This window comes from Amblyomma americanum, chromosome 7 (assembly GCF_052857255.1).
Source record: "Amblyomma americanum isolate KBUSLIRL-KWMA chromosome 7, ASM5285725v1, whole genome shotgun sequence".
Taxonomy (NCBI): Eukaryota; Metazoa; Arthropoda; class Arachnida; order Ixodida; family Ixodidae; genus Amblyomma; species Amblyomma americanum.
The window spans coordinates 96,616,467-96,635,848 of record NC_135503.1 but is presented as its reverse complement, the minus strand read 5'-3'; the positions used below and the strand labels follow the sequence as shown (position 1 = coordinate 96,635,848).

Genomic DNA, 19,382 nt, shown 5'->3' with positions numbered 1-19,382 from the left:
CGGCAGAGCAAGAACAGAACATTCGTGGAACGCGTAGCCTAATTGCGCTCGTAGTGAGAGCAAAGCACATGTCTAGAACGAGCGAAATGTGTGCCGCAGCTCCCAACACCGCTGAGACAATGAAATCATATGAGTTTAACTGCACATGCTTACGTCCATACCATTTTTAACCAAACGTTATCGCTCGATATCGGGTGCTCAGACCGAAACACGCTCACAACGCGTTCTGGACAAGTGTTTTGCCCTGTGTATGGGGAACCTGCGCTGCCAAGGTGGCACTGCAATTGCTCCATTCGGTGACTCAAAACTGCTTTTGTCAGCTGCTTGGGCCGCTGCAAACGCGAGAACACATTCTGCGCAATTAGATACCCGCGTTTGGCTGACAGCATTCATTGCCTAGCTTCTTACGGCGTAGCCCAGATAGCTGACGCACGGAACGTGCGCCTTCGACAGAGCGCGGAGGCTCACGCCAATAAGCGCCTGAAGGTGGCGCGGAAAAGTACTAATAGTACTACCCAAAACTGCTTGCTCTTCTCGCTAGGCAGTGTGTTATGGCGCTGCAATCGGCACTGCAAACTTCAGCGCAAGTTCCCCATATCTTCTGCTGCATATCCACAGAAAGTGGTCTAGAGTGTTGCGTAGAAGTAATGCAGTAACAGGGTACGTCGGGCATGTTCGTGCACTATAAGAATTGGAGCCTAAGTGAAAATTGGTCAAGGCCCAGAAGCAGGAACAGGCAGAGGAAAAGGAATGAACGAAAGGCAGAAGCACAAGCAGCGAAGTTTAGCCCCCATCGTCTCGTGCACGAGGATTTTAAACACCGACCACGAGAGTAGGAGGAAAACCGGAAGCCGTACGGACGTGCGAGAGTATTTACGGTACATCGCATCAGCGCCCCTAATCGGCATGTATCATTCTTCCGCTAACCACTTTATTTCAGTTGCAGAAAGGCAGGTAGGCTGCTCGCCTGTCGTGCTCCCGGCACCCATGATGGATCCTTCAACACGTGGGTGTATAATACCTCAAAGTCCCAACCGCCCGCTTCCTTTCGATCTTCGCTTCGCCTCTCACCGCCGTCGCATGCTGGCAGGCGTCAATGTATCGCTAACACGAAGCATAAGCCATGGGACAAAAGCGCAGCAGAAGATCTAGAATTCTGAACACCGAAGCAACAATGAAATACAAAAGAAAAGAGAGCGTCAGAGGATCCATCCCGGGCCCAAACTTTTATTTCTTGGCCCTGGCCTGAGGACGGACTCGCAAATATCGGTCTATGACGGGATTCTGGTGCCTCGTTTTCACCTGTGCGACTCCTTGTTTTAACTTTCAATCCCGTGCATCCCCCCCCCCCCCCCTTCCTTTTTCAACTTATGCCTCATGGCACACTTCTCGAATAAAAAAAAACGTGTCCAACGATATATAGCCTCGTATACATGAGCCCGACGTTGCGGGTCGAGTCGGGGCGCGCCAGATGTCGGGTTGGCCAGCCCGACCCCACCGCGTTTACAAGTGCCGGTTTTCTGTCGGGCGGAGATCGCCGCTACCCCTAGCGTCGAGGAAGCAAACCACGCGTGATGCAAGGGGAGGAGGAACGCCAAATGTTTCCTTTCCCGTCTTTCCAGTCGGTTGGTTCGCCCGTTCACGTGCGCGCTCTCCTCGAGGCCGGCAGCGGCTCGCTTTTGATCTTGATTCAGTCTTCTGACGTTTCCTTCCCCGCGCAAATGCTTCATTGGCATTCTACCCTATACCTTGGCCAATCCCCCCACGTGGGTATGTGCCATATTACTTGAGGAGAAGAAGAAGAAGAAGAAGATTTCCAATGGGTGTCTCCGCTGCTGTGTTGAGCTTCATGCTGTGTTGAGCTTCAGCGGAGTCAACACCGTACATACGTGCTTGAACGAGTGGCCGATGGCTTAATAGATCGCTCATATGGTCGAACCACTTCCATGCTGATGGGGACGCTCCGCTCTTGTTCTGTTCCAACAGCTCCTAAAATCCACGAATAAATTACCTGAGAGGTACACAAGGGCAACTTTTTCAATACTTACAAGCGTAAACCTTTTTTTCATGTTTTTCCAGCAAGTGCGCAGCTGTTCCCATGTAAAATTATAGCCCATAGCGCGCATCTCCCGCTCCAATTCTTTATACACATCTTGGTTCCTCTGGCGCTTGCTGTCGAGTGCTTCGCTCACGCTTCTAGCTTCTATAAGCGCCAAGAAACTTTTAATAGATTCTTCGCTCCACGCCGCGCGCACGCTCGTACTGGCCATGGTACTCGTACTTGCTGCCATTTTCCCGCAGTACGGGACCAGAAAATATCTCCGAGTTCCTGCGCAGTGCCAGCCAGACAAGAGAGGAGGCAAGAGACGAGACAAGGAGGGGAGGCGCTTAGCCGATGCGGCAGCGTATACATGCTTCCTAGAACCGGGTCGGGCAACGTCGGGACGAGTCAACCCACCCCTGCAGCCGGGCTGGCTCAGCTCGACTCGACGACCACTTATCTCGACCCCCTAGCGTATACATGAGCCCGACAACCGGTTTTCTACCCGACAGCCGACTTAACCCGACTTTTGTCGGGCTCATGTAAACCCCCTGTATGAGACAGATGCTGCGCCATTTCCTTCCCCAAAAACCAATTATTATTATTATTATTTTACAGACCTCGTACAAATGAGCACAACAACAATAACAAAAAAAAAAGAATGTGGCAGATGCTGCGAGGGGAAAACGTGCTCCGCGAGGAGGGAAGCTGTGTCCGTTGAGAGTGTGTACAAAAACGGCCACTCCCGTTTCCTCCTGACACACGAAGCGACGAAAAAGAAAAATATAAAAAATCTCAAGCAACATGGAACTATACTGCTGTTGACGTGTTTGTTGACGAGGACAGTTCCTTGGTCCTTCTTCCATTCCCCCTCTTGCAGACGCTGGAGAAGAAAAAAATAAGCAAAAGAAAAGCGTACAAATCCCAGGAGCCATTAACTTACCGTTTCCTTTAGTTATTTATTTTTTTCCCGTTTCGAACTCGCTTTCCGCAGGAACAGGTGACGGCTCGTGGAAAATGAAGGCAAGCAGGCCTTCGCTGAATGTGCGGCTCCCGGCCACCATGCTGCCGACAACGAGGAGGCGACAGGAAGGCCCCACGACGATCGGCTTACCCCACAGTGCCTCCAGAGGGTGGGCCCCCCTCACTCGGCTGTGGTGTGCCGAGAGGAGTTCACAAAGAGGGCCCTCGCGTTTTGTGGGGCAAGACTTCTTCCTCCGCACTCTCTCGCCCCCCTCGTGCGTCGTCCATGAATGGCGGACCGGAGCCCCCGGAGTAGTGTACGCTGGTTTCATTCACCAGGTCCCGAACCCCGCGGTGTTCCTTTCTCTGGCTGGCGCCGCCTTCCGGCGTGGCCGCCACCTGGCGCCTCCCTGGGCCCCGGCGTCTGCTCCGAAACAGGGTCACCGTCTTCCCAGACGGCGAGCAACGTCATCAGCAGGATAGCCCGCTGGTTCAGATTCAGCGGTGGGTTGTAACAGTGGTCGTACGTATAGCTGTTGCACCGGGCCGCAAACAAGGGAATATCAGTTTTCTTTAACCCCATGCTAGGAGAAATCGTGGCGGAGTTCCGAAATTGGCCAATGTCATTGCAAAGCAAATGTTCTAAGTCACACGCCATTTACGTGCACTAAAAGGAGCAACCGGCGTTACTTGCGCCATGGTTGCAAACAGCTTGCACGCACACTTTACACCTTATCGTGTAAGGATGAAAACTCTAGAACACCAAATATGGCTGCGAGAAAAGTGAAGTTGCTTCATTCTGTACGCTTCCTCCAGGCGGACGGGCGTGCGTTCGTTTCCGTGGATATGTAGGCTTTTAGCGCGAAATCATGCACAACTCGAAACGTACCAACCGCGAGCAAGCATCTCGTCTTGTTTCGTGCTGTGATGACCCCCCATAATGCGCAGGTCCACACGGGACGGAGAGGCAAAGAGACACCGTATGGCTCAGTTTAAACAAACAGATATATTCAATAATTACACATGATTATGATTATACATCAGAGGCTGGGGCGTCCGAGCTTACGTGCCGACGATTTCATGGGGACGATGGAGGGGCTCCGGAGTTGAGCTCGAACGGTTGCTGGCAGAAGCTGCACGCCGTCGGGCTTCGGCGCTGAAGGCCCCCTTGGCGAACGATGTCGTCCTGAGCGTGGCTTCTTCGGTACTCCTTGTCGATTTTTATATCCTCTTATCCCCACACTCCCTAGGGTGAGGACACCCACGCCGGAGTGGGGGGGGGGGGGGGGGGCTAGGGCTTTCACTTGGGCGCACAAACACACCACCGCACTTATGGTCTCGCCCCCCTCACGTGTTGAGTCCGAGGGAAAGAAGGTTGTCGTCGAGGTAGCGTCGGCTGTGGTAAGGCGCGCTCTGGCTGGTTGGCGGTCGGCGGCGGCGGCGGCGTTCGACTCGTGCCGACACTATGGAAAGGGGAAGCCCCTTCGTTCTGGTCGTTCACTCTCAACGAGTATGGCTCGGTAATTGATGATGCCGCTGTCACCTGGGGCTCCGTCTACGCCGCGCCGTCGAACGCGGACCCTCGTAGCACACACAAGGAACGTCACAGTGCTCCGAACTAACCCGACCTTATCCCAGTTGCTCGGGTAAGCTCGGGTTAGATCGGAGGAGCGTCGCACAAGCTGCAGCCAATGGGAGGCGGGTGGCAGGTGGCAGCTAAGTTAATGATTGGTCGCGAGAGGTTGCTCGTTAAGAGCAACATGGGTGGCACAGTCCCTACAGGCGGCTGTGATGGAAACAGCCACCTGTCAGTGGAGTGGCACATAGCTTACCGCTGCGCTTAACCAGCGCAACAATTAAGCGCAGAGGGTCGCCGCGATCTCTGAATGTTAAGTAGCGGAGGATCAATTATGCATATATGGACATCGCGCCATCCCTTAAGGCAGAGCTTAAGTGTCTCCTCCAACTGAAGAATGAACACATACTCTCCCACATCTACTAGGTTTAACTATACGTTAAACCCTACCACTTTTTTTTCTCATTACACCTCTGGCGAAGTCTAACCTTGAGCAGCCAGTTCTACTGTCCAGAAACATGGCAGAGAGTGCGTCTTTCGTTATGCTCAACATTGTCGTTATTTGTGGCATTGCAAGCTACAAGCACAGTTTTCCACGCCTTAAGCCGCGGCAACATTGGTTAAACTCTTGGTTCATTCTCCTTTTGCTTTGAAGTTGTGTCCTTACTGAAGTGAGTGTCTTCTGGTGGACCACTCCGCAGAGCTCCTTTTTTTTTTACTCGGCCACTAGCTTGAAATATCTGCGCCACAATGGCGGCCTCATGCGTGGTTGAGGTGTAGGAAGCGCGTCAGGTGGATAAGTTCACTATCCGCAAACGAAGCAGCTTGTTCCCGGGCCAAAGGAAAGAAGTGTCACCATATTCCGACTGCATGTCCTTAAACTAGCAGAGGTCTACTCACATGCGCAGTATGCACGTCCTGCGGATGTTCCGCGCCACCGTCTCGGAGCGCGTTCAAAATGGCACTGCATCTGAGCGATAGCTTTTGTGTGTTTCGAGAACTTAGATGTTACCAAATTCCCAAGCACATCTTTTTAGTGCTCTGTTAAATAGAGAACTTGAAGTAAACAATAGTTGCGGAAATGGCGGTAATATTCACAAGTCCGGTAGCTTGGTTCGCCTGGTGACTGTTTTCGTCAAAGGCACAGAGCGCGAGTACTGCGAAATATTGTACGAGTTATTCTCGTGGAGCCCTCATTTTGACTTTGTTTCCTCAGTGTGCTCACACAGGCAGATATCAGGATGATAAGGGAATGTGGCGACGGACGCTAATGTAGCTGCAGTTTGAGTCATATCATGCCCACGGTCTCAGTACATCAATTCAAAATATTGGGCACGTGTTACAAGCTAACGGTTCACCAGCAGAGGTCAGTGTCTACAAAATACAGAACGGTTTGCCAGGTCATTGCCGTCCGGCATCATTCTTGTCTACAGCTCGGAATAGCCGGCCAATCGTCCACATGCCAACGCGTGTATAGACGCCGAAATCGAAGAAACGTGACGCCATGGCTACCTTCCTTGCTTGGGAGCGTGCAGACGTCGATCGCCTTCCGCGTATTCGCTACCGTGCATGGCCTCTGAATAGAAAGCTCCGTACGGACATTTTGGGCAGCGCAACAGCAGCTTATTGTTCCGACACGAGTGAGGGCAAGAAACTGCCAGCTCACATAGAGAATCGACCCATGAGAAGAACAAGCAGAAAAGTGCGAGGCGCATTTCTTAGCAATATGATGCATTCCTTTTAACTTCGTTTTTTCACCCTGCCTTCAAACACTGCTTTGAAAAATGCTCTAAGTAGTATTAACAAGTAACTGACAAAATTCAGTAGCATATCTGAACTAATCCGTGCCACAGTCTCAAAAACCGCTGTTTCATATGCGCATATCTGATGCGGAGCGCTTGAGCGCTGCCTGCATTTCTTTGCTTCCTTTGAAAGAAAAGAATACAGGTGAAGAGCTCTCGTCAACGAAATAAAGTACGGAATGTAGCTTTCTGAAAACATCAGAGGACCGCTATTGATGCCGAACGCAGAGCTCGAACTATACTGACCAGAACACTTTAGCGGTAAGTTTCCAGAAGAACTGGAACTGAACAGAAACGTCTCATTGAAGCCCATCCAGAAGCAACAGTCATACCTGAGGACACGTCGACTGGGATGATTGCGATGATAAATGCCGACTCTCTGATATTACTATACAATACGAAGCCTTCAGCACATGCTCACTAAGTAAAATAGATGTAGCTTGCCTGGGCAAAGTCTCCCAAGATTTTCTCCGGAAGTCATTCCTTCTCACCTTTTCCGCGTCGTCATTGTAAAGTACCAAATTTTACTGGCAACTTCCGCTTGTCGATTTCCGCTTGTTTCTGCCTCTGCAAAGCAAAATGCATGTTTCACTGGTATATCCGGATTGGGCTAACGTTTTGCAGGTCGTTTCAGAATGAGTGAATGAATGAATGAATGAATGAATGAAAAACTTTACTGCCAAGGAGGATTCTCGCGGCGTTGGCAGGTCCCTCAGTCCAGGGCCCCAGTGGCCTTTGCAGTCTTGCGAGCCCTGTCGATCAGCTTGAGCTGTTCTTCAGGCTCCGAGCAGGACAGCGCAGCCTCCCACTGCTCCGGTGTTGGTGTGTTGTTTACTGGCGCTGCCTGCGTTTTCTGACAAAGCCATGTGACGTGATAAAGCGTTGAGCGTTCGCCGCAGAGCGGACATTTGCTGTCATATGTTGAACAACTCGCCGCAGTAGTGCGAGTTCCGAAACGATTTTGCTTAATCTCAGTTTACTAAGCAAAATCGCTTCAGAATAGCTCGCACTATTGAGGCTTTCTTGCTGGACCTATATCTGGTCGGATTTTGCCGTAACTTCCGAAATGGCCAAGCCAGCGTTTTCTCGTTTCCATCGCGTTTAGAGACACGCTGGATAAGCAGGCGCATTTGTTGTTCAATGCAGATCTGACGCCGTGAGAGAGAATGGCTTTTTACTTTTCACCTTGACCCTGGGAATAGCGCTGTTTGAGTAGCTTGAGGATGAGGGGCAACGAAGAGTGCCTCAACTCCGTACATTGCGTCGAAGACGTCTACAAAAGGAAGGAATGAGAGGGAATGATGGTGACGATCCATGTTGGAAAAGCCTAAAACCATCGGCTACTCCGACGCCGTACCGCACAGCTATTCGGACACAGCGGTATGTAGGTTAGAGTAGGCATACGTAAATGAGTATACGCTCCCGCGGTTGCGCCTGCGCTGCCATTGGCCATAGCGCCCATCAAAACGCCGCGCACCACAGGAGTTGACATGCCGAATTCTATTGCTTTGTTTAAGCATGAAACACAGCTAGAGATGCAAATATGGCGGGTGGACGCCACGTGGAAGTTGGGAAAACGGTTGTGGATGAACGCTTTCACTAGTATTTCGGTCAGAGTAACGTTTATTAGCCTGGAGTGATGCGGTCACGGCTGCGCGAGGGACAGAAGCATTATAGTTTTCCTTAGAGACACGGGTTTGGTTAGCACCCTTTGATAATCATGTATGTTTGTGATTCCGTGAGTGTTGAGTATGCTTGATTTCACCATTCACCCTTTCTTCTTTTCCTCTCTTTATCACCCTCTTCTTCTTCTCTTCTTTCACCCTCACCTGAAGCAGCACGCTTGGCCAACAACCAGGCAGTGCTCTCCTGTATGCATTAAATTCTCTTTGTGGGACTGCATACGCCGCTCCAAATCGGCGAGCGGAAATCACCATAACTTACGGTTCACTTATGCGCGGGCAAACGTGGGGGTTATCTGTTTTACTTGTACTCTCCGACAGTAAGAAAAAGATACAAATAAACACCGGTATGGATGCCCGAGTATGGAGCTGCTATTAGCGTGCCATCATGCGCGAAGGAGCCGTTCTTAGCGGCGCTCTGGTGTTGGCTGGCCGACCAAGCGCTCGAGCGTCTCTCCTGACCTTCACAGCTCTCGCGTACTTGTTCTTGCTCTGAGCAGCAGGACATAGGGAAGCCAAGGTTAGCAAAGCGAGAGACAGCAGTTTTTGCTAGATTTCCGCAAACCACAGCCGGTGTGCAGCCTTCCGTGAAGGAAACCTTTTAGAAGCTGAACAAAAGAAAAAGAGTGCTTCGCGTAGAGCTCAAATTCAAGATTTACGGTGCCAGCAGCATAATTTGAACGACAACTCAGAAAGTAATACATTCAGGCGGAAAAGAAGCTAAAAGAGAAATATACGTTTTCAACAACACTGGCGAAGAAACTGCCTTTGCCTAGTGTCTTAAAGGGGTTCTGAAACGCCTTCCGAGGAGAGCACATTAACTCACTTAATCACTGCACTGTGTTGCCATGAAAACCAGAGCGAAATAATATTCTCCTACACACAGCAGACGACCCACAATCAGGCGTCAAAGTTGGCGAGCCCTTGCCGGCGACTTTTTCATGCCCGCACCCTCCTCCGTCCCTCATCTGCGTAGACAAGGTGAGAGGTGACCATTGGTTAGATTCTTGCAGACGTCAGGCAGCTACCGTGGCTGCGGCCAATAAGCCGCTTAGCTCCGGCGGGTCGGGAAGCTCCGCTCCCAGAGGGGGGTCGCTGCAAAAAGTGACGAGAGGAGAGGGAAAGGCGCGAAGACGCTGAAATTCATATTTTAACTACAGATAACTCAGCTTCTACATAGCGCATTTAAAAATCCTTGCTGGACAGTATTCGTGAAGCGGCGTGCTTCAATATCCCATGCATGCCGCAGCTTTATTAGAGCCCCCTTCACATCCCCTTTAACATGGTTCCCTTCCGCACATGCATTGTTTCGAATGGAATATCGAAGCGCACGAAGAAATGAAGTCATCTTGTTACCTGCGTCGTTGCTCTAAGTGTACGTGAGTTGCCTTCTTGTAAAGCAAACACTTAATTCCACCGAGTATAATACCACTTCGTTCCTTTCTATGGACCAATTACACTTACATGAAATTAAGAGGCGACATGCATTGTTTTATAATTACCATTAATCTCGGCTCCTGCCGGTGACCTACTAAGAACTCAGTATGGTTGGCAGCAGTTCAACGGTTTGGCCGCTATATATTTCCAACTCGGCGGCGTGGCCAATTAAGCTCGACCACTTGTGTGTCAGAGCACCAGATACAGCTTTTTCGAAACACCGGCACTTTACCTCTGGACGTTTTTCCCGCCTGAAAACGTTCAAGCGCCATTGGACTGCCTGTTCTCGTTTTCTCACTCCCTTTCTACTTGTGTTCGTCAAGTGCACTACGCCTGCCCTACGCGGTGTCCATATCTCTTTATGCGAGTAGTACTAAGATGGCCGATTGCGCTAGTTCATGTGACACCGCGATGAGATACAGCGCAGGAGTCTCTCGCCGCGTCAAAGCAGAGGAGAGTCCTCCCTCCACAGCTACTGGTTTGCCTGTATGCCCGTTTTTCTTCTCCAAAGAAAGTGGCTCCACACTTTTTCACCCCCCGGAATCCCTGTGCCGCTGCTGCTTCTTTTCCTTCAGTTCGTTTCCGTTTTCCTTTCTAAGCCGCACTCCCCTTGTTTGTCCACTCCCTCTGCTTTTACTATTTTCGAGCCCTGCCATTTCACTCCCCAACCGTCGCCTTGACGCATGGCTTTCCGGTTATCTTCCGCTTTCAGCCAGCAGGCACCCGGGAAAGAGAGGCGGGAGAGAGAGAGTGAACCGCCCACTGTGAAAGGGAGCAGCCGGAGATAGACCTGTCCCCCTCTAGGTCAAGGACGGCAGACATGTCGAAAAGTGCCCATGCGCCGACTTGCGCTTCAGTAAAATTCCAAAAATAGGAGAAAAAAAAAGTGACTTTTAAGTGGCCACCTTCTGCGATAAACTTGGGTAGCCAAGAATTATTTGCCGCTGGTGCCGAGAACTGAAAGTTCCGCGAGGGTTTCTGGCTCCGCCGGATCGAAGAAGGGCATTTGTTCGCGTAACATGGGTTAACACATTTTTTACCCCATCTTTTCGCTCGCAGTTCGCGAGTGGAACGAACTTGATCCAGAAGTCACACAACAGAGCTCGCCTGAAAAGGTTTACCCAGTTTGTGGAAGAATCCATATTTCAGTCTAACGCACAGTAGATCTGCCTACTGATATGTTTCTCACTGCATGTGCTTTTTTTTTCTTTTTTAGTTTTGAGTAAGTTTATTGTACCACGTGTATATTCATCTTCGTATGCATCTACTACGCTGCGGCTCAGGGTTATGTATTGCTTCTACATTCTTTGTGCCCATCATTGGCTTCGTCTTGCAGTGATTTCAGCTTCGATTGCACCGCCTGGTCTCTTTTAATGGTATTGTTTACTTGCTCGTTCAATTTAAAAACAGTGTGCCGTTTTCTTTTTGTGCCCACCCCTGTTACAATCCCTCTAGGGACTGACAGTATATCGAAATAAAATAATAATAAAAAGCTTGGCTTATTACGGTCAGGAGGTGGGGAACGTTCTTTACGTATACACTAGATCAACAGACACAAGACAAAACTGCAAAATAAGCAGTGAAAGTAACGGGCGCACATCTCTGGAGCAGAGCCGGATCCGGATGGTTGCTATATCCTTGTATTCCTCGAGATTCTCAGATCCGTGCTTAAAAACCTTCGGCAGCCATCTTGCGACGTGATTCTTCACCAGTCAAAAAGCGACTTCTCGCGGCGAATCACGTAGCTTAGATTTAAAATTGACGAACAGATGGATTCCACCATCCTCGACTAACGAAGCAAGCGCTGCTGAAGGCTTACTAGGTTCTTTAGTTGAGACAAGTGGTTTTGTTCAACAAAAGCGGACTTGTTCGAAACGGAGACGCATCGGGCCCCCACAGCTCCTTTATTTTAGCCGCGCGGTGGAGACGGAGGGAGAGGGCGCCAGCTAGGCTGGCGACCCAGTGACCTTCGCTTCTCTAATGAGCCCCATCATCGGCTGGACAAAGTAGCAGAAGAACCAGGAACATGGAAACGCCTTCCGCGCTTTTCTGTTCAGTAAACCCCGCAATCCAACTTTCTCCAGGAAACGGGCTGGAACTCGGCTGTTCGTTTGTACCTATTGGTTAGGGGCATAGGGGCACAGCGAGACCCGATTGCGCATGCGCTGAACAATAGCGAGGCGCCAGTGCGCATGCGCACTGGCGCCTCGCTATGTCCTTAATCTATAGGGTTCCCTTATTCTAACGGTCTCTAATATGTCGAACCTATTCGTAACCGTACGCGATTCCCGAGGCTGTGGTAAATGTTTAGCGTACGTTAAGATTGCGCTTCGGTTATCATTTTAAACATGTGAGTCCTTATTCTGCATAATGTTTAGTCGATTTGTTTGGTCGCTTTGACAGACGTGCAAGTTGTCTGAAAGGATGAGCAAAATTATGCATTCCATTTTCTTGCAAAATCAACACTCTAATAATTGGACGAAAAGGTGGCTTTTTTTTCTTTCATTCACTATTCGAAAAGGAAACTCGTCGAGTCTGACAGCGCTACCCCGTTCTGGACAAATTCCGTCTTATGAATCAATGTACAATTGATCTAATACTGTGATATAAGAACCCTCCTGCGATGTGAAGACTTTGCCAAGTTGAGTTCCCTAATAACACGCCCAAAGATGGGTCCTCAAGCAGTTTTTCACGATTGCGGAAAGAGCCATTCATTTTACTCTTCTGCACGCTAACTGCGATGGATTTTGTTGTAATGCTACGAGTTTTCTAAGTTCGAAGTTTGCTTTCATGCTTCAAAAATTGCCTCTTCGTATAGCCCCAGGCATAAAATACGCCTGTTTTCAGACAATGTCGCTTACATTACAAAGGCAAGACATATGAGAGCAGAAAACTCTCCTTCGAGCCATTGAGTAGGCTGTTTCGTGAAGCGGGAACATTACATTTCAAAACAAAGGGTGAAGGAGCAAAACTGCGCGTGCGCAATTTATTAGAAGTAGTAGTTGCAGACCCCACACGCCAGAGTGTGCAGAAGTCCTGCGTGTAGGCACGGGTTTCGCATTTTACTGGAACGGACAGGAAGAAAACTTCAGTTATGGCTGCTCCTGCAGCTTTTGCATCCTGTGGCTGTCACTCAAGATTTATAGATATTGCTTGCCAAGTTTTCGTGTTGAAGTAAAAAAATATAGAGAGAGGTGCCAAACATGGCGCAATTATTCCGAACAATGAAAACTTACAAGGTCACAAGGAAAAACGCGAGAAGGAAAGAGGCTGCTCGTCAGGAAGGGCGCAGAGGCGTTTTAGTCCCAAAAGGAAACTAGCGAAAAGGAAGCAGGAAAGCAGACACTGAGGACGATGGCAAAAAAGAAACAGTACGAATAGAAACGCACATAATTCCGCTTCCTTACGTCGACACAGAGAGAAAAGCCCGCGGAAAGGAAACTTGGACAGCCACAAAGCTATTTCTGATTTGTTACTTTAACTTTCATTCCACCTAGCGTGAGAAACTGCTGCGCTAAAGATGCTTTTATCGAGGGCGACGAAGAAAAATGCGAAAGGTAAGTGCAGCAGGTAAGCCATTAAAACGCAGTGAATGAGGTTTTGCGACTCGACGACTTCCGGAAGCAGGTCGTCTTCGCAAGCCAAATGGCTTTATTAAGTTTGGTCGGTGGTGGTGTGCTTATGAACCGCTTATGGCTGGTGTGAAAGGGAGTTGAAATGCAAATGCTCCAGGCAGTTGTTTGGTAAGAAATTGAAGGTCGCTGCGGCTTCCTAATGTACTATTTTTGGCTCGGCAGTGCAGACGACGACAGATGATCGCCCCTCCACACCTTACCTTACCTTGATCCCTACAAATCCGCCCATGTCTCAGAGGATGTTCGTGGCGAGCTTGTTTTGCAGGTTACCTCTCTGCCGACCGTCCGAACGTTGCGAGTAGTAGTAAGGCAAAAAATGCGACCGCCTACGTTGTCAGCTGCTCTCTTTTAGTATCACACCAATTTCACAATACGCAGATACAAAGGTACCTGATGCTAACGCAGTTTGAAACGGGTGTGGCGAGCCAGACCGCGGAGTCAAAGTCTGAAACAAAAAAAAAATTGAAAAGACAGGAAGCGCAGATTTATTCTCGCGCGAACGCAAGCAACAGTCGTACTCGCGGTCATCTTTCTAAGCATACAACTCACAGACCAGCGGAAGTGGGCGTTGAATTGAGAATGAATCAAAGCCATAGTATTGCAGGCCAGGATTGACGGGCATAAAAATGATGTCATTTCTTTCTCCTGACTGACAGAGAGAGAGAGAGCAGAGAGGAACAGGCACGGAAGGTGCCGTCAATGGCATCGTGGGAGGCTCGTGCGAACGGCGGCTACAGCGGCGCCGTGCGGGTGGACGAGAGCCAAGAGCATGCAGCGTCGGTATACGAAAGGGGCCCATTGTGTGGCCGGCAGGAAACGCCGCGATGGGACCCCGATGGCGAAGCGCCATCCGCGGAAGGGGCCAAACACACCGCGCTCCCGTGGAAAGGCAGGCCGGATAACGACCTCTCTGGTACACGCGCTACTGACCTCCGTTCTTTTTGAACGATGTCCTCGGATATTTCGTCGCTGCATCGGTCCAAGTGATCTTCTAGAGACCGCTTGGAGGGAAATCGCAAAGCGTCGGCACACCTCGATGACACGAAATAAGCGCTACCGTGACTAAATTGCAATTATTAAATGACGTATTCGCCTGAAAATTCGCTGCCGGTTGGACAGGATGTACATCCGCCGAAAGAATTGCTCCGGGAAAGTAAGTGCGGTATTCTCCAGGAAATAGTTACTTTTCTTCTGCCTTTCTGCCCGGCTCAGCTTTTCAATTCAAATTGATTTCGGTGTAAAATTAAAACGCAGTACTTTTTTTTTTTTGCGCAGCGTCAAAGAACCCGATAAGGCAAACTTGCTGATTCAATTCATAAGATTTTGTCATTTGTAACGAAAGATAGTGAAGTTAATCAAGACATTTAATGACTGAAAGACATGCAGTTCATTGTGCATTTTAGAAACGATGACGCGCCACTAAATTCTATATCAGTGTTTATCACCGTCGTTGGAGATAAACACTCAGAGTACCCGCGCTTCTGATGAATTCAAACTAACTGCACCACTAGACATAACCAGTTCAAGGATTCACTTTAAGAAGCTGCATGATGTCTATTTGCAACGTTCGCATTGTTGCAAAACCCCATGGCGATGATGCAGCTGCATACGCCATAGCTGTGGCGGAGTTTCTCATTTATTTACCTCTGCATGAGTTTTCGTGAGATTTTGCTGGAATGACACACATGGGCTGCAAGTGTTTGCGACACGACCCATAAGCATGTCGCAAGGACAGCTTCACATTTTGTTTGCACATTCTTCGTTTTGGGATTGTGAAACACGACAGCAAAAGTTACGCTAGTCAGAGCTGTGTCGCCACAAGCGAAAGGAACGCTGGGTGTTTATCGCAAACTGTCGGTGCCAGTAACAGCGCAGAATACTGAACTGCAAAATGTTGGTGACAACGACGTAAAAGGCAATCCAGCTCAAACAGAAGTGTAACCCCACCATAGACGGTGCACAACAAACGTTCAGATCTAAGATGCCAAGGACACTCCCAATAGTATCACTTCTTAAAGTCTCCAGATAAAATCTTCAAAGGCTGTTTTGCCAAGTTGAGTAAATATAGTATAGGTTCTGGTTCGAAGTCTCCGGATGACAGCAGGCATATCATTTAAGGGGAGGCACCTGTCGTCGACCGTTAGCCGTATTTAAATAGTACAGGGTCGTACGCTTGTGAGGTAAACAGAACAGCACGTGATGACGCTAAACCACAGCTACGCAGGGCGTCACACGAAAGTGATGTTCACATAATGGCGCACCAGCAAAGAGCACGGACACAATGGCAGGTCTCCGGGCTGCCTGCGGCTGCTCGCTAATTCGCATGCACCCAATATACGGCATTTGAAAGTCTAAAGCGCAATATGCCGATTATCTCAACCACTCAAACTGATTGAGCTAGAAAAATGCGTTCTGGCATGGCACCGTGGTCGTCTTTTGTGACTGGCACCATCCATTTTACAAATTAGTGGCGCTAAGTTATGCACCAGCACAAAACGCAATGAGGCCCAGAGTGCAAAGTAAGTCCGCAATGGTGCCTTTAAGCAAAATTACCGAAGGCAGCGATTGCAATCCGGAAGCCAATAATACAAATGTCCGGACAAAGGCCAGTACTGGGCAGTGACTAGTCGCGCCCAGAGATATTTCCTGAATCCAGAGACTGACGAGGTGAAGCAGCCATTCTCGTGTTGCAAAGAAACTCAAGCAGGCAACGTAGAAACCTTTTGTATGTAACATTTATTCGTCGCGCCACAAACCATCAACACATCGATGATTTGCAATGCACTCACGCACACACGCACAAAAAGTAAAACAACTCTTCCACTGCTGTATCTTACAGATCATTTCTCACGGTACAAAAATAGAACATCCGAAAAAAAAAGGGCACTGAGACAGTCGACATCTATCGTTCAGCAGACGCATTCATATTTATGAGAGAATATAAAAAAAAATGAAAACAAAAAATTCATTTTGGCAGGTCACCACTCCATGTGATAAGAGCAGATGTTTAACATGTTGGCATTGCTTATGCGGATAAGGAAATGCAAAACGACGAGAAGAAAGGAATGGGCACCACCTCCAACACACAAAAAAACAGCATGGAATGAAATACGAATAAAACTAAAATAACTACGTCTCTGCTTGACAAAACGGAAATACTCGCAACAATAAGTCTCTGTGCAACGTTAAATAAGAGACGAAGCCGCAAGGAATACACAAAATCTGGAAGACTTGGGATTCTTGTTGTTACCTCGAAGGCACTGAGTAACATGGAAATACAGTACAAAAAATATTGCTTGCTTTCAGAGCGCCACAACGAGTATAGATTGCATGCACTAACGCTGCAATAACAGGACGATTGTACTTGAAGCAGCGGTCTAAAAGACATCGCCTGGAGATTCTGGACGAAAGGCATTTCTAAATAATAAAAGAAAACAAAGACGCAAACAGTACACTATGCAAGGCCGCGCTTTGTTCGGCTCGCTTTTTTTTTTAGTGATATTGATGTCGTGCATAAAAAAAATAATTTGTTCCTAGGCTTTCAGCTACAATGGTAGAGATTACATGAAAGGACAATTCACACAAAAGAACAAAACGCTGGCAGCATAGGCGACTCCGATATTGCTCCCTCCATGGTCATGTTGGCACTTGCGATGCCTTGCCTGAAGGCATGCGGTAAAGGCAGGTCATGTCACCATGAGAAGTAGTTCGGCTAGGTTACTGGCTGTTTGGTCCCGGTGGTCTGCGCCATTTTGGTTCATCTTCCCCAAAGTAACGCATGCATTCCGACAGAAAGATCGAGCTGCCGGGTTCATGAGGAAAGGCAAAAAATATGAAAGAAGGCACAGACTTGCCGGTGTCAAGGTCGGCTACAAATCATTGTGCCTCGCCGAAAAGCGGCGTCGGTCGTCGTTCGTGGGAGGCAGCCAGACAACACGGCGTGATCGGTTACGCGTTGTCGATGCTCTTGTGGTCGAGGCGTCGCACGTAGTCGTTGATGAGATCTCTGAAGTTGATGGGGTCCATGTTCTTGCAGAGCAGGTCCAGCACGAGCCAGTCGCCGAGCTTGCAGCGTTCGCAGACGCGTTCCACGTAGTCCTTGTTGGCAAGCTTCGCGCGGCGGCGGAGGACCATGAAACGGATGCGGGGCAGGAAGACGATGAACGCCCTGTAAATGAGCACTGCACCAGACATGCAAGCCAGGATGATGAACCAGAACCACAGAAACACGTAGATCTTCTCGTTGATGATGTTGATGGGCAGGATGCACATGGCATCGTGCTTCTGCACGTCGCCGGATGAACCGTACATGTGGAAGGTGCACTTTGTTAGCCTGGGGAAGACCTTGATCATGGGATCGTAGCGAACGGACCAATCCCACTCGGTGAACTGCAGCACCTTAGAACCATAGCTGGAGAACTCGCCGCCGAGGAACATGTCCATGAGGAACATTTGACCCACGACGTTCACAAAGTTCATCAGTTCAGCCGTCACGTATCCATAGAAGAAAATGTTGTGGTTGTTCAGATTGATGGACAGGTACTCAACAAGCAGTTTTCGGCTGTTCTCTTTCGCTTCTTCAGGTAGAATCGGGTTGTTCAGGCCAAGAATGAGATTCTTAATGCGGCCGCCTTCAACTGCCTTCCAGAAGTAGCGCGGAACGTAGAAAAGCACGGCCTGCAGGAACAGCACGAAGCAGACCCACTGGTAGTAGGCATGGTACACGCGCTTCTCGCCCGGCGTGTACTTGTCCACGCCGGGGTAGGGCACCTGCACGCCCACTTTCTTGTGCCAGGCATCGGTAAGCGAGAAGGTGGTGTGTATCCAGCAGAAAGTGTCCAGTAGGTTCATAGGAACCGCATCCTTGCTGATGCAGTCGATGGGGTCGCCGATGTACTGCCTGCCAGTGACGAGAATGCTGAAGGCGATGAGGACGCACACAGTGGCCTTGTAGTGCAGCCGAAAGACATTGTTGTCGATGACGGTGAAGTCGGTCTTGAAGAACCCTTTGAGATTCCCAAAGAGCTGATCCATGGCTGCCGCTACTCCGCGCCTCCGGCTGCCACGCACTCAAGAAAAAGGACGCACCACTTGCGGAGGAGCCGTTCGCAGACGCCTCTGACACTTGTTGCTGGAGCGCGGAGCCCCTTTCGACTGTGGCTGGCGGGAAATGCGAGGCGGGGAGAAAGAGCACGCGCGTCCGCCGCGGCCGAGACGGCGGAACTGGCGTAACTGGTCCTCCTCTCTCACGCCAACTTTGAGCCAATCACGGCGTTCGACGAAACTTGCTCATCCCGTTGCTGGGGCCCACGTTTGACGTCACTCGCACCCCCCTCGCTCCGAGAAGTCTCTTGTGTCAAGCCCCCTTCTTCAGGACTAGCCCCCTCCCCTGCTGGTTTCCCCTTGCAGGGAGCTGTTCCCCGCATGCCTTCTGCGGCAGCGGCTTTCTTGAAAAACCAGTTGCTTCCTCGCGGCGTGCACGTGCATGGCAGACGGTTGCATCCAGGGAAGCCAGGCGCTTGTCTGGATATTCTGGAGATAGCCGAGGCGGCGGAAAAAGTACTTTATCGGGGCTGGGGCAAAGATATGTTCCGGACGCGGTCAGAAAGTGTCGAGAATTTAGCAGTCCTGCGCGGGGAATTTCGCGCGGATGCAAACGTTGCACACCTGATCAAGGCATCGCGACTCACGCGGGAAGTGAATAAACTATTCCTAGAAAGACTACGCCTGCTGGAAGTTAAGCCAGCGCATCTTTTTTTTTTTTTGCTCGCTCCGGCCGAACGGCGCCATTATCGCGGCATGAAGCAATATTCGCTGGCTCATCGTTGTCTTGACCTCCCACGCGGGGCTGGACAGCGCGTCTTTCCCACGCAAAGCGTTTCAGAGTTGTTAGTCACGAGACAAGCATCTACGGGAGCACGCGATTGTGGCCGAACGAGTCATTCTGGGCATTCCCTTTGTGGACTATCGAATTCTAAACGACGCGGGTAGAGATTAGCATCGACGCATGCCGCATCTTATCGCGAGGCTGGTATGACCCCGTTCTTTTTGGGACGGGGCGGCGTCTTTAAACCGCACAGATGCAATGGCGGACGATTCTAGTTTGCCACGTGAATGATAGCTTGTTGGTTGTCCTTTACAGCACCATCAATACGAGTGATATTTTTCAGCTGTTAAAGAGTGTGCCCGCGTCAACTCGGCGCTTGTTCAGTTTATCGCCCTCTTTCTAGGTGCAGCCTCCGAGAC

The 19,382-nt window shown here is 49.8% G+C and overlaps 2 protein-coding genes across 2 annotated transcripts in view; both read right to left on the bottom strand.

The window, feature by feature from the left end:
- LOC144097960 (uncharacterized) overlaps positions 1-19,382 on the bottom strand; it is a 91,711-nt gene that overhangs the window by 2,453 nt on the left and 69,876 nt on the right. The gene's annotated exons all lie outside the window — the stretch shown is intronic.
- Positions 15,854-18,328, bottom strand: LOC144099432 (innexin inx2-like). The gene has a single exon (XM_077632726.1). The coding sequence runs from the start codon at positions 18,168-18,170 to the stop codon at positions 17,085-17,087; it is 1,086 nt and encodes a 361-aa protein (XP_077488852.1). The 5' UTR covers positions 18,171-18,328; the 3' UTR covers positions 15,854-17,084.